A 13,157-nucleotide genomic window follows, 5' to 3' on the forward strand; every position below is an offset into this window, starting at 1 on the left:
CCACTCTGGAGGATATATTTTTATCTGGTTTTGATCAAACTTGGAATGTATGCTTATATTATTAAAATCACAAATTAATTTGATAATTAGCAACATGTATGCTTACTAAGTAGTCTTGCATCAGACTGACTGAGCATGCTTCACCTCAGGAAACCATATTGGATTTGGCTGAATTCATTAATGAGCAAGATCAACATATGCTAATGAGGAAATCTTGATTGGCAGAGTGAGTTATAGCTCAGGAAACCATTTTGGATGGATTTGATAATGAGCGAGATCCACACATACTAATGGTATTATCTTGCATCGAAGTGACTGAACCTGTGACCAGTCTGGAAGACATGATCCCAGTCTGATTTGGATAAAACTTGTAACAAGTCTGAAAGACATAATCCCAATCTGATCTGGATCAAACTAGTCTGGAAGACATACTCCTGATCCCATCTGATTTGGATCAAACTTGAAATAAGAGCTTCTCATCAGGGTCTTAAACAATATCAACAGTGAACTGTATCCATGGATATTATGTACATAATCTTGCATCAGATTAAGAAGCCCTAGTTTCAGTCTGAGTTTCATCAAACTTACTTTATGGTCATTAATGAACTACCTTTCATCTGATTGACCTCATCTTGTTCCCTCACATGATCTAGAGAGGATATTACTCATCCAGTTTATCTAAAACTTTGTAAATGTGGGTTTTTTCCCACTGTGATCTTGGGTGACTTTGATTATGAACAAGAGGCTGTTCATAATAATTATGCCATTATCTTTTAAACAAATTTTAGTTACGATAGTCAAATAGCTAAATTCAGCATGATATAAACTTTGAGACATAGTTTACCTATGTTGTCTTCTTACAATAATACATATACTTGTAGGTAATATCAAGATGGTATAATTAAATAATAATATTACAATTGTACATATAGGTAAAATCAACATGAAATAATTATACAGTATTCTTACAATACTTTTTTATATAGGTAAAATCAAAAAGATATAATTATACAGTATTGTTATAATACTACTTGTAGGTAAAATCAATGTTATAATTATTTAATAATCTTGCTGTGCTACTTGTGGGTGTATCAATATAATTACATAATATTCTTATAGTCCTACTTGTATGTAAAATCAATATGATATAATTATAGGATATTCTTGCAATACTATTGATAGATAAAATTGACATGATATGAACTTTGTGACTTGATTTATTTGGGTAGTGATCTTTCAATACTACACAAACCTGCTTAGTAAAATGGTAAACTGTTAAGTTATCTGTTGAGCATTATCATGCATGTTTAGCTACTACTTAGTTTTCCTGATTAAATCAGTCTTAGAATAAGTTTATCTTTTGGGAGAGAATCTGTTCAATAGAGAGCTTCCAACATACACAAGGGAGTTAACTCTATTAACTTGTACGTACATGCAATAGAAAAAGTATGTGTGCTTATTGTGATAACTTGAATTTCATGCAGTTTTAAAAAAATAATATTTTGCACAGTGCCAGGTATTACATTGAATAGAGACGGTGTGCCTTGACTATCATTATTATGGTCTTTTATTCATTTCTACGCAGAGCTCAACTTCAGTTCTTTATTCTCTTCTTTACACCAGGTGCAATCCAGATCAAGAACTGGAAGCCTCTATCTTTTGACAACATCACTGATAACACCCAAGCCACACTGGATGAAATACTAGGGGAGTTAACTCAGGTTGCTACTCTTCGGATCCGACTGCCCAGGTAACACATATTTGTAGATATAGCTATGTATTTACTGTTTGACTTAAAAATGATGGTGAGGTAAAAAAAAATCCTATGGAACAGGGCTGTACTAATAGGATAGGACGTTGGTTAGGACTAGTGGACTGTGCCAAATATACATGGTCATGACTAATTAGTATTCCCTTGTATTCTATACAAATAGGATAATGCATTGACCAGGACTGGTCATTGTTTCCTTGTAGGGATATAAAGATCTGATGCACCTTCCTGCGTATCAGTATAAGGCGGCTAATGGCAACATTTTTTTCCCTACCTATGTCATACAGTGATTTTCCAGCTAAGTCATGGAGTTTTGAAAAAGTATTACCACTGATATAAAATAATAATTGTCTTGAAATTTAAGGATTTTACTTTCTTATTTTTGCCTTTGTTTTTAAGCCTTTATTAGGAAATCTAAACCTAATAGGCACTATTTAGTCGGTATTTACATGATCACACACACACACACACACACACACACACATATTTTGACAAGTGCCAAGTAACAGAAGTTTAGTCCAGACAGTACACTATTTAAAGAATAAAAGTCTTTATATCATTTGCAATAGCAGTCCATGTTTGTCCCTTTTTTCAGTAGTCTTCCAGATCAGCAATTTCTCTCTCGGCCATGTTACTTGTAGCACACAGTCAGGGATTGACCTTTAGTATATTGCACTCTTAACCATGTTATTTGTAGCACACAGTCAGGGATTGACTTTTAGTATATTGCACTCTTACCCATGTTACTTGTAGCACACAGTCAGGGATTGACTTTTAGTATATTGCACTCTTACCTATGTTACTTGTAACACACAGTCAGGGATTGACTTTTAGTATATTTCACTCTTAGCTATGTTACTTGTAGCACACAGTCAGGAAGTGACTCTTTGTAGGTTCACAAAAGGGTACTCCAAAATGTGACTCCAGAACACTGAAGAAAGTCATGATCACAAAGTAAAACTTGCTGTATTTATCTAAATTCAGTATAATGTAATGCACAGACAAGTCACACAATAATTAGTGATCTTTACTACTTATTCCAAGGAGTAGGAGATTCTGTCACAAAAATCAATTTTTTTTTATAATTTTTTTTATATCAGCATCTTAAACCATTCTCTTTTCTGCTCTGAACAAGTAATTGTCCCAAATAATTCAGAATCAATAGAAGATGTGAACTGTTGCTTGACAAGTTGGCGTTTTTAATATGAAAACAAGTTGGTGAATAGATAGTGAAAGAAAATTTTTTTATTTTTTATTTCATCTGTTGGAGCTATTCACCAAAAACATTACTGCAGTTAAATGACAACTAACTTTAACATTTCACAAAAACTTAGTCCTATTTTTTTTATTTAACAGTTATGATTAGTGCTGATTTCACAGCTTTTAATAATTTTAACATAACTTAAAAAACAAATATATTATCTATAGTGCCGACTTTGAATGTAAGGAAATTGCGGATCAAAAATTACTTTGAGAGATAAAACTATTTAAACAATTGCTGCATCAAGCTAATTAAATTAAGATCATCAGCTTTATAGATTTTTAAGTGAATAGTGATGATTTTTATATAATAAGGCAAAATTATATGTCCTTGTTTTATGTGCAGGTGCCCTGTAATTTATGGTTATATTGGCAGTAAACATTAAATAGATAATTTGAGGAATACAAATTAGATTTTCTGACAATCAGGCAATTAAAGCAGTTAAGCGAAGATGTGTGGTTCTTAAAAAAAGGAATTGTATGACCTGATTACAGTAGATAATATAGTTACTAATAATGAAAGAATATACAATCATTCCTACATAATTACAAATGTAGCCCTTGTCAATTCTAGCTTAGACATTAGACAATGGACAATAAATACAGTCCTGAAAGCTTCAAAAATGGTGCTTGTCAAAACATTACTCAGGACAAGTCAATATTATAGTCACTTGTCCTGGGAAAAAATGTTTCAGCCAGTTGAAGAGACTATTTTTATGGAACCCAAGTTATGGAACAGCATGGCATAGTGAGTAGTTTATACCAGTGATGATGTGGCATACTAACGAGCAGTTTTGTAAATATTTTGGTGTACATCTTATATCCAAATCATAATCTGTGGAGGTACATGTGTATGTATTAGTGTTGCTTGTGTGTCAATGCTCCATCACATTCTATCCATCAAGTTCGTTTCAGAATTCGTTTCTCCGTCAAATACATTACCTATCCACATTACATTATGACAGCGTTTTGGTACATCAGAATCCAGCCCTCCAAGACAGACAAAAAAATGTCTTTCTGTCTCTATATTTATGTAGACAGAGGGAAGCAACTCTTAAAGGTTAACACCTTTCTACCTGCTAGGTGGCCACTATTATACCCAGTTGTGTCAGTTTTTACTTTCACTGCAGTATGATAAGATGTTCTCCAGAGAGTCCTTTTAAATACTATAAAGAAATTTTATTACTTAAATTTAATTATTCACATTTCTTTTTCATTGGTATAGTAAGTCAAAATGTTTTATATGGCACATACATTTATATAAAATCCAGTGAATTTAATTTTACTTTTGCCTTTATTATTGTCGCATGCGATTTCAATCAGTAGCATTCATTGTTGCAGGAGAAATTTCCAGATGCTGTGCTTGTTAGCTATTACACTTACAAATCATTTTGGTAACACAGTTTACATTCATTTCTTGCGCACACACACACACACACACACACACACACACATATAACCCATTAGAATGTGCCTTATTATGACACGATATAACACATTAATACTGAACAAATGAACAAATTTTAGATGAAACTCTGCCTTGTATGTTCGTTTTCTTTTCAAAACACCATTATTGATAGTGATCACTATAACACCAGCCCATATATTACATTATTCTCACTATTTCGGGGTTCTATGTATTTGCTAAGGAGAGAACTGAATTTCGTTTGGTTAGTGGTAGCTGCATAGAAAGTGACTACTCCCCATTCTTGAAAGTGCAACCTTTGACCCAGACATGAATTGACTACTTTTGCTGGATTTGCCTGGGAAACTGTTCAAAGTGAGACATCAGACAAGTGTGGGATCTCATTGATTTTTCATATATACAAGAATGGTTGGTATGCGAAACTAACATTAGGAGGAGTTGATCTATTAGCAGTCATGCTCCTTCTGGGTGAATGATTGTATGACGCTTAGCATTTTCTCCTCCTGATCCCTTTTTCTTAATGTAATATGATCAGTAATGTATTTGATAGAGAAAGCAAACTTTTGGGTGATAATACTTACCTGATCAGATTACAAACATAATCACTCGTACCTCCCCCTCCTATTGTTAACAACCTTTAAGGTTTTGCTGAAGTAAAATACCTGGCACATCCACATATAATTGGTCACTTGGTGGATAGAAAGGGGATTTTAACATTTCAGAGTTGCTTCCCTTTGTCTATATAATGTATTGATGGAAGAACATTTTTACGTCTTTCTTGGAGCGCTAGATTTGGAGGTAGCAGAAAGTTATCCTAATGTAATGTGATCAGGTAAATAGTATAGGAGAAACATTTACTTTAAAAAAATTGCTTTCTGCTCAAAGTCTTTTGAAGAATTTCATGCATTACAGTCAGATTTGGTAAAGAGAGTGCGGCCAGATTTGTTTGAAATTTGAAAAAGTTGCAGCCCCATTTGACTTGGAAATTTGCACTCTTTCAGCATGCTTTTATTTTTGCTTTTAGAGGACTACATGGACTGGGACTAGGTTTAGTATTTGCTGTTATATTTAAACAGTTGTGGTCAAGTTTGATTTTAAATTATTCTTGTCAACTTTTTAAAGACTTTTAGTGCCTGTTTGACCTAGATATTTGCACAACTTAATTTATAATCAGTAACTTTTAAATTACAATATGGATTTAGACAAACTTAAGAAAAATTTAGGTTTGGTTTGAGTTTCACTTATTTTATGTCTTCTCTTAATGGAGTTACAGCCCTTGTTTGACTTTATTGTAATTAAAATTTAAATGTCAGACGTAATGGGATCTGACATTCACTGCCATAAAAGTTCATGTTCTTGTTTCCTTTGAAGTTCACAATCCATTTCTTATTAGCGCTTTTTATTAGCCCATCAGATGAAGTATTTTATAAGGGAAATTTACAGCTAGTAAAAATACATTCCAAATGACAGATATCATGACTATTATTTTAGCCCATCAGATAAAGTATTGTATTACGTATAAGGGAAATTTACATCTAGTACAAATATATTCCATATTCCAAGTGACAGATATCATGACTATTACTTAGCCCATCAGATAAAGTATTGTATTACTTACAAGCGAAATATACAGCTAGTAAAAATACATTCCAAATGACAGATATCATGACCATTATTTAGCCCATAAGATAAAGTATTGTATTACTTGTAAGGGAAATTTACAGCTAGTACAAATATATTCCAAGTGACAGACATCATGACTGTTATTTAGCCCATCAGATAAAGTATTGTATTACTTATAAACGAAATATACAGCTAGTAAAAATACATTCCAAATGACAGATATCATGACCATTATTTAGCCCATAAGATAAAGTATTGTATTACTTATAATGGAAATTTACAGCTAGTACAAATATATTCCAAATGACAGATATCATTATTATTTAGCCCATCAGATAAGGTATTGTATTACATTTAAGAGAAATTTACAGCTGGTAAAAATATATTCCAAATGATAGATATCAATATTATTTAGCCCATCAGATAAGGTATTGTATTACATTTAAGAGAAATTTACAGCTGGTAAAAATATATTCCAAATGACAGATATCATTATTATTTAGCCCATCAGATAAGGTATTGTATTACATTTAAGAGAAATTTACAGCTGGTAAAAATATATTCCAAATGACAGATATCATTATTATTTAGCCCATCAGATAAGGTATTGTATTACATTTAAGAGAAATTTACAGCTGGTAAAAATATATTCCAAATGACATATCATGACCATCATAGTAATCATTGACTTCAATTCGCCATCATTTTTGGGTCAGATGGTACATTTGAAGTGCATCCAGCATTTTCTGTGTATTATGTTTTCTCTCACTATTCACCATAGCATGATATAAAGGTTTGCTTTTTCATTTGTAAATACAACAGGGATGGATTTTTTAAAAAAATTTTAATAGATAAAAGAACATTTGTCGAAGAGCACCTATTAGAAGATTTGACAAAGTCCACTGCATGGATACATTTTTCTCCTGAACAGCTTCATAAAAATTGATTCTCTGAAACATACCCAAGGGTGGGAGGGTGGATTCAGAATATATTATTTTTCAAAAAGGGTACAATTTTGAGAAATGGCTGGATAATATTTCTGTTGTTTAATTAAAATTTAAACTGGAAATAGTTTGGTTGATGAACAAACTCCAAAATCTGCCACTGACATGATTCAAGAAATGCTATACTTTATAAGGTAAATTTTTCTTTTGATTGTGGATGCACGTTATAGTGGCCATAAATGACCATATACTTTATTGTTGTTGAGTAGTCTGAACAATAGGTTTCCATTGTATGAAAAAAAAGCAGATAGTGTGCACAAGAATTAATAACATTTTAGGAGCTAGCCAGATGTACAGTTTCTTTTAGGATCCTTTGCCACTTTATCTTTCCTGGCTTAGGGCCTTTGGAACTTTAGGGACTGAGACTTAAGATTTCATATAGAGTTCTTTGCCACTTCAGATTTCCTGGCTTATGGCCCTTTGAACTTGTGCAATCTTGTATCCGTTTTATAAATTGTCTGCAGTGATTTTTTAGTCCATTATATAGTCTCAAGTTTATGGCATTTATTTTACTATTATTTCTTCACAAAATGTATGGAAATATTTTTTTTTTTTAAATGAAAGAAAGTGTATGATATTGAGTTCTTAATTATTAACCTTTGAATTCCTATGTAGTACCCTGTCACGGCAGTTGAGTGTGATGATGAATTCCTGTATAATACCCTTTGATGGCAGGAGAGTGTGTTAGCCTGAATTAGTCAGAGGGACACTATATTTTGCAGTTATTCAAATAGGGAAAACAAATTTTGCTAGACTAAGCAATTCCAACTTCTGAAAGTCCAGTGAATGGACAAAATATGTAAAAAGCAAAAAAAAATATGTAATTTTTTTTTTTTTTTTTTTTTTACAATTTGCTTTAGAAGTACAGGATGTGAAAATGTAAAATTGGAGATAGTGTTGAGGGGGGTTATTGGTGCACATCTGAATTAAGGTCAAGCTGCATTCTGTATAAACCAAAGTACACCCATCACTCATAGATCAAAATAAAGCGATTTCAAAGTTCTTTTAATTATAATAAAGATATTCAAGGTATTCTTTTAAATGGGCAGCATAACCCATGAGGAAATTCTGGGAAACCAATTTTCTTTAAAAAAATATAGCTGTAAGTAAAATACAAAGTGTAGAGTGCCACCTTTAAAGGATGCATTTGGAAATACATGTAGGTCATATAGACTGGTCTCGTATTCTCAAATATGAATCATTTAGACTGGTCTCATATTCTCAAATTTGAGTCAGTTAGACTGGTCTCGCATTCTCAAATTTGAGTCAGTTAGACTTGTCCCATATTCTCAGAACTTCTTGAATAAGACAATCTAGTTTGAGGACAAATCAATAAATTAGATATAAGAATTAAGTTGCATGAAAAGTCGTGGACATTTTGGATGACTTTGAGAAGAACCAAAGTTTGGAAGAATCTGCAAGATCAGTAATTCAACTTAATCACATGTCCATGTATGATTTATGTTTATAAACATGTATCATAATTTTCAGATATTTAACATGCAATAACCTCATGATGTCACAACATTATGCAAAAGAGAGGAACAATGAAAGGCAGCCCAATGTATTTCAGAGTCATTTTAAGTAAACCATTCCATTGTTTGGTCAAATAAAGTCTGTACTTCTCAGCATGTGATAAACAGAAACTTATATTTGTACTCATTTCAAATGAAATTTATGAGCAGAGGTTAACTGAAATTAGAAATGACCGGATTCGTTTCATAAATTCCATTTGAAGTAAGCACTTGTATAACACCATGCTTGTTCTAAATGAAATTAGAGGGTCTGAAAGTCTTGGGGATTTGCACTTGAGTTCTTAACATAAAACAGCTTGTATAGAGCCAGGCTTGCATATGAAAACCATCAAGCCATCAAGGACTGTGGACTGTTCAGGAATCTTCTTAGAACTCTGAAAACCATCAAGCCATCAGACATGCAGAAGGCTGAGGGGAACCTTCATAGATCTGTGTTGATGAAAACCATCAACCCATCAAGCATGAGAGGACTGTGATGAATGTTTTTAAAGATTTTTGTTTATGAAAACTATCAAGCCATCATGCATACAGAAGACAGATGAGGAACATTCTTAGATCTCTGTTTATGGAAACCATTAGGCCATCATGCATACAGAAGACTGATGAAGAACATTCTTAGATCTCTGTTTATGGAAACCATTAGGTCATCATGCATACAGAAGACTGATGAGGAACATTCTTAGATCTCTGTTTATAGAAGCAATTAGGCCATCATGCATAACAAAGACTGATGAGGAACACTCTTAGATCGCTGTTTCTGGAACCCATTAGGCCATCAGGAATGCAGAAGACTGACAAAGAACATTCTTAGATCTCTGTTTATGGAAACCATTATGTCATCATGCATACAGAAGGCGGATGAGGAACATTCTTAGATCTCTGTTTATGGAAACCATTAGGCCATCATGCATAAAGAAGACTGATGCAGAACATTCTTAGATCTCTGTTTATGGAAACCATTAGGTCATCAGGCATGCAGAAGACTGATGAGGAACATTCTTAGCTCTCTATTCATGGAAACCATTAAGCCATCATGCATGCAGAAGACAGTTGTGGAACATGCTTAGATCTCTTTTTATGGAAACCTTTAGGCCATCATGCATACCAAAGACTGATGAGGAACATTCTTAGATCTCTGTTTATCGAAACCATTAGGCCATCAGGCATGCAGAAGACTGATGAGTAACTTTCTTAAATCTCTGTTTATAAAAACCATCAAGCCATCAGGCATGCAGAGGACTTTGAGGAACCTTCTTAGATATGTGTTTATGAAAACCATCAAGCCCTTAGGCATGCAGAGGACTTTGAGGAACCTTCTTAGATATGTGTTTATGAAAAACCATCAAGCCCTTAGGCATGTAGAAGACTCGTCAGGAATCTTTTTATATCAGTTTAGTGCCACAACTAGAGAAAGAAGAATACTGTTTAGTTAATTCTTTAGTATTAGTTATCAACATTTTTACGTGTCTGTACTGAATAGAGTTTAATCTTACTTGATCAGGGTATGGTAGCATTGGACTTCAGCAGCTCATGCATTTTATTTACACAAATTATAAATTTGTGATTTGAATTGTTAGTTTTGATTTATGAATGGAAACTGTCACTTACACATTCAGACAAGCCTCACAATCATGTGTATCATTTGGATACTATTCAGTTCATTATTGTGCTATAAATGAACATTACAGACGTGTTACAAACATTACAGCAGTGCTGAAATTCATGTAGCCCATGTATGTTCCATTTAAACTTCACTTTGATTAACCCATCAATCCATACTCGCATAAAAACAAAGGAAACCATTTGTTTTGTACCTGAGAACATTTACATCATATACCTTATATTTCTCATGATAAGAAAAAGAGGACATGTCTTATTAATGCATTACCATATATCTCCCATTCTAAATTTGGACCCAAAAGATAATATATACATTACAGTATATCTTGCATTATAAACAGGGAGTGGCGGCGGGACAGCAGACTGATAAATACATGATACCTCCCATGATAATACGGTGGGCCCAAATAATAAACATATTACAATATATATATTCTATGGTAAGACAAAGGGGCTCGAATAATAAATATATTACAATATATATTCCATGGTAAGACAAGGGGGCTCAAATGATAAATACACTACAATATATATTCCATGGTAAGACAAGGTGGCCCAATTAATAAATACATTACAATATATATTCTATGGTAATACAAGGGGGCTCAAATGATAAATTCATTACAATATATATTCCATGGTAAGACAAGGTGGCCCAATTAATAAATACATTACTATATATATTCCATGGTAAGACAAGGGGGCCTATATAAGTACATTGCAATTTATATTCCATGGTAGGACAAGGCGGTCTATATAATAAAGACATTACTATATATATTCCACGGTAAGGCAAGAGTGTACATATGATAAATACATTACAATATATATACTATGGTAAGACAAGGATGCCCATATAATAAATACATTACTATATATACATACATATATATATATATATATATATATATATATATATATATATATATATATATATATATATATATATATATATATATATATATATATATATATGGTAAGACAAGGGTACCCATATGATAAATACATTACAATATATATTCTGAGGTAAGACAAAGGGGGTCCAAAATAATAAATACGTTACTAGATGTATCCCATGATAAGACCAAGTGGCCTCACTAATAAGTGCATTACATTATATCTCCCATGATAAACCCACAGTGCCAGACTAATAAAAATGCATTATCTTCCTTGACAAGACAAGGGGTCCAGAACAATAAATTAATTACCATATATTGCCCATTTTAATCAGTATAGGTTTTCTGCAAAATATGAAGAGGGTTTATCTGTAGATAAATATGGTATGAGTGGTTAATCCCTGTACACAGTCATGTACTTGTTTATATGTTTCCAAGTAAGAGTTTGTGTTTATTTGGAATGAAGATACTTAAAATAAAAAATTCTGTATTGTATGTTGCTGTTTAAAACTTTGCAAAATCATTGGTACATTTATTTCAGCTATGTAAAATTATTGCTTTTTAAAACTTTGCAAAAACATTGGTACATTTATTTAAGCTTTGTAAAAATATTGCTTTTTAAAACTTTGCAAAAACATTTTTATTTCATCTTTGCAAACATTGTGGTATTTATATTTTGCAAAAAAAAACCAATACCTTAGCAGTTACATTAGTGAAATGGATCCTGATACATGATTTACTTATTATTCTCTATATGTATATATATATCTGATGGCACATACATGTATATAATATGATGGCACATACAGTATATAGACAGATGGCACATGCAGATATATAATATGATGGCACATACAGTATATAATATGATGGCACATACAGTATATAATATGATGGCACATACAGATATATAAACTGATGGCACATACAGGTATATAATCTGAGGGAACATACAGTATATAATATGATGGCACATACAGATATATAAACTGATGGCACATACAGATATATAAACTGATGGCACATACAGGTATATAATCTGAGGGCACATACAGATATATAATATGATGGCACATACATGTATATAAACAGATGGCACATACATGTTTATAATCTGATGGCACATACAGGTATATAATCTGAGGGAACATACAGGTATATAATATGATGGCACATACAGATATATAATATGATGGCACATACAGGTATATAATATGATGGCACATACAGATATATAATATGATGGCACATACCGGTATATAATATGATGGCACATACAGGTATATAGTATGATGGCACATACAGGTATATAATATGATGGCACATACCGGTATATAATATGATGGCACATACAGGTATATAATATGATGGCACATACTGGTATATAATATGATGGCATATACTGGTATATAATATGATGACACATACAGGTATATAATATGATGGCACATACAGGTATATAATATGATGGCACATACAGGTATATAATATGATGGCACATACTGGTATATAATATGATGACACATACAGGTATATAATATGATGGCACATACAGGTATATAATATGATGGCACATACTGGTATATAATATGATGACACATACAGGTATATAATATGATGGCACATACTGGTATATAATATGATGACACATACAGGTATATAATATGATGGCACATACTGGTATATAATATGATGACACTTACAAGTATATAATCTGATGGCAGGCTCAAAAAAGAATGTCAGTATTTATGTCAACAGTATATTGGCCCATAAATGGCAAGGTGGCACTGATGCTAACCACAGACTGTACAGAAATTTTAAGATGCAGGTATTATATCACAATATATACCCTGGTCTTCAGACAGTATTATGGAATGTTATACACCTGTAACAATTGTATTGCATAGTCTATCTGTACAGTTACCAGATTGAAGCCCCACACTTTACATTATGCAGTGATAGATCTTGGTCTATATAGCTCACATGGCAATTTACACTGCGTATGGGTATATCTACACCATG

General features: G+C 32.5%; 1 protein-coding gene across 2 annotated transcripts in view; it reads left to right on the top strand.

Annotated features, from left to right (window-relative positions):
• LOC149774693 (homeobox protein dve-1-like) overlaps positions 1-13,157 on the top strand; it is a 149,873-nt gene that overhangs the window by 82,747 nt on the left and 53,969 nt on the right. For both annotated transcript variants that reach the window (XM_089944832.1, XM_089944831.1), the window contains exon 4: positions 1,624-1,750. In XM_089944832.1, the coding sequence (XP_089800958.1) occupies positions 1,624-1,750 (127 nt within the window). The remainder of the gene's footprint in view (positions 1-1,623; positions 1,751-13,157) is intronic.

The sequence above is a fragment of the Sinohyriopsis cumingii genome, unplaced genomic scaffold (genome assembly GCF_028554795.1).
Source record: "Sinohyriopsis cumingii isolate HCF-2022 unplaced genomic scaffold, ASM2855479v2 utg000160l, whole genome shotgun sequence".
Taxonomy (NCBI): Eukaryota; Metazoa; Mollusca; class Bivalvia; order Unionida; family Unionidae; genus Sinohyriopsis; species Sinohyriopsis cumingii.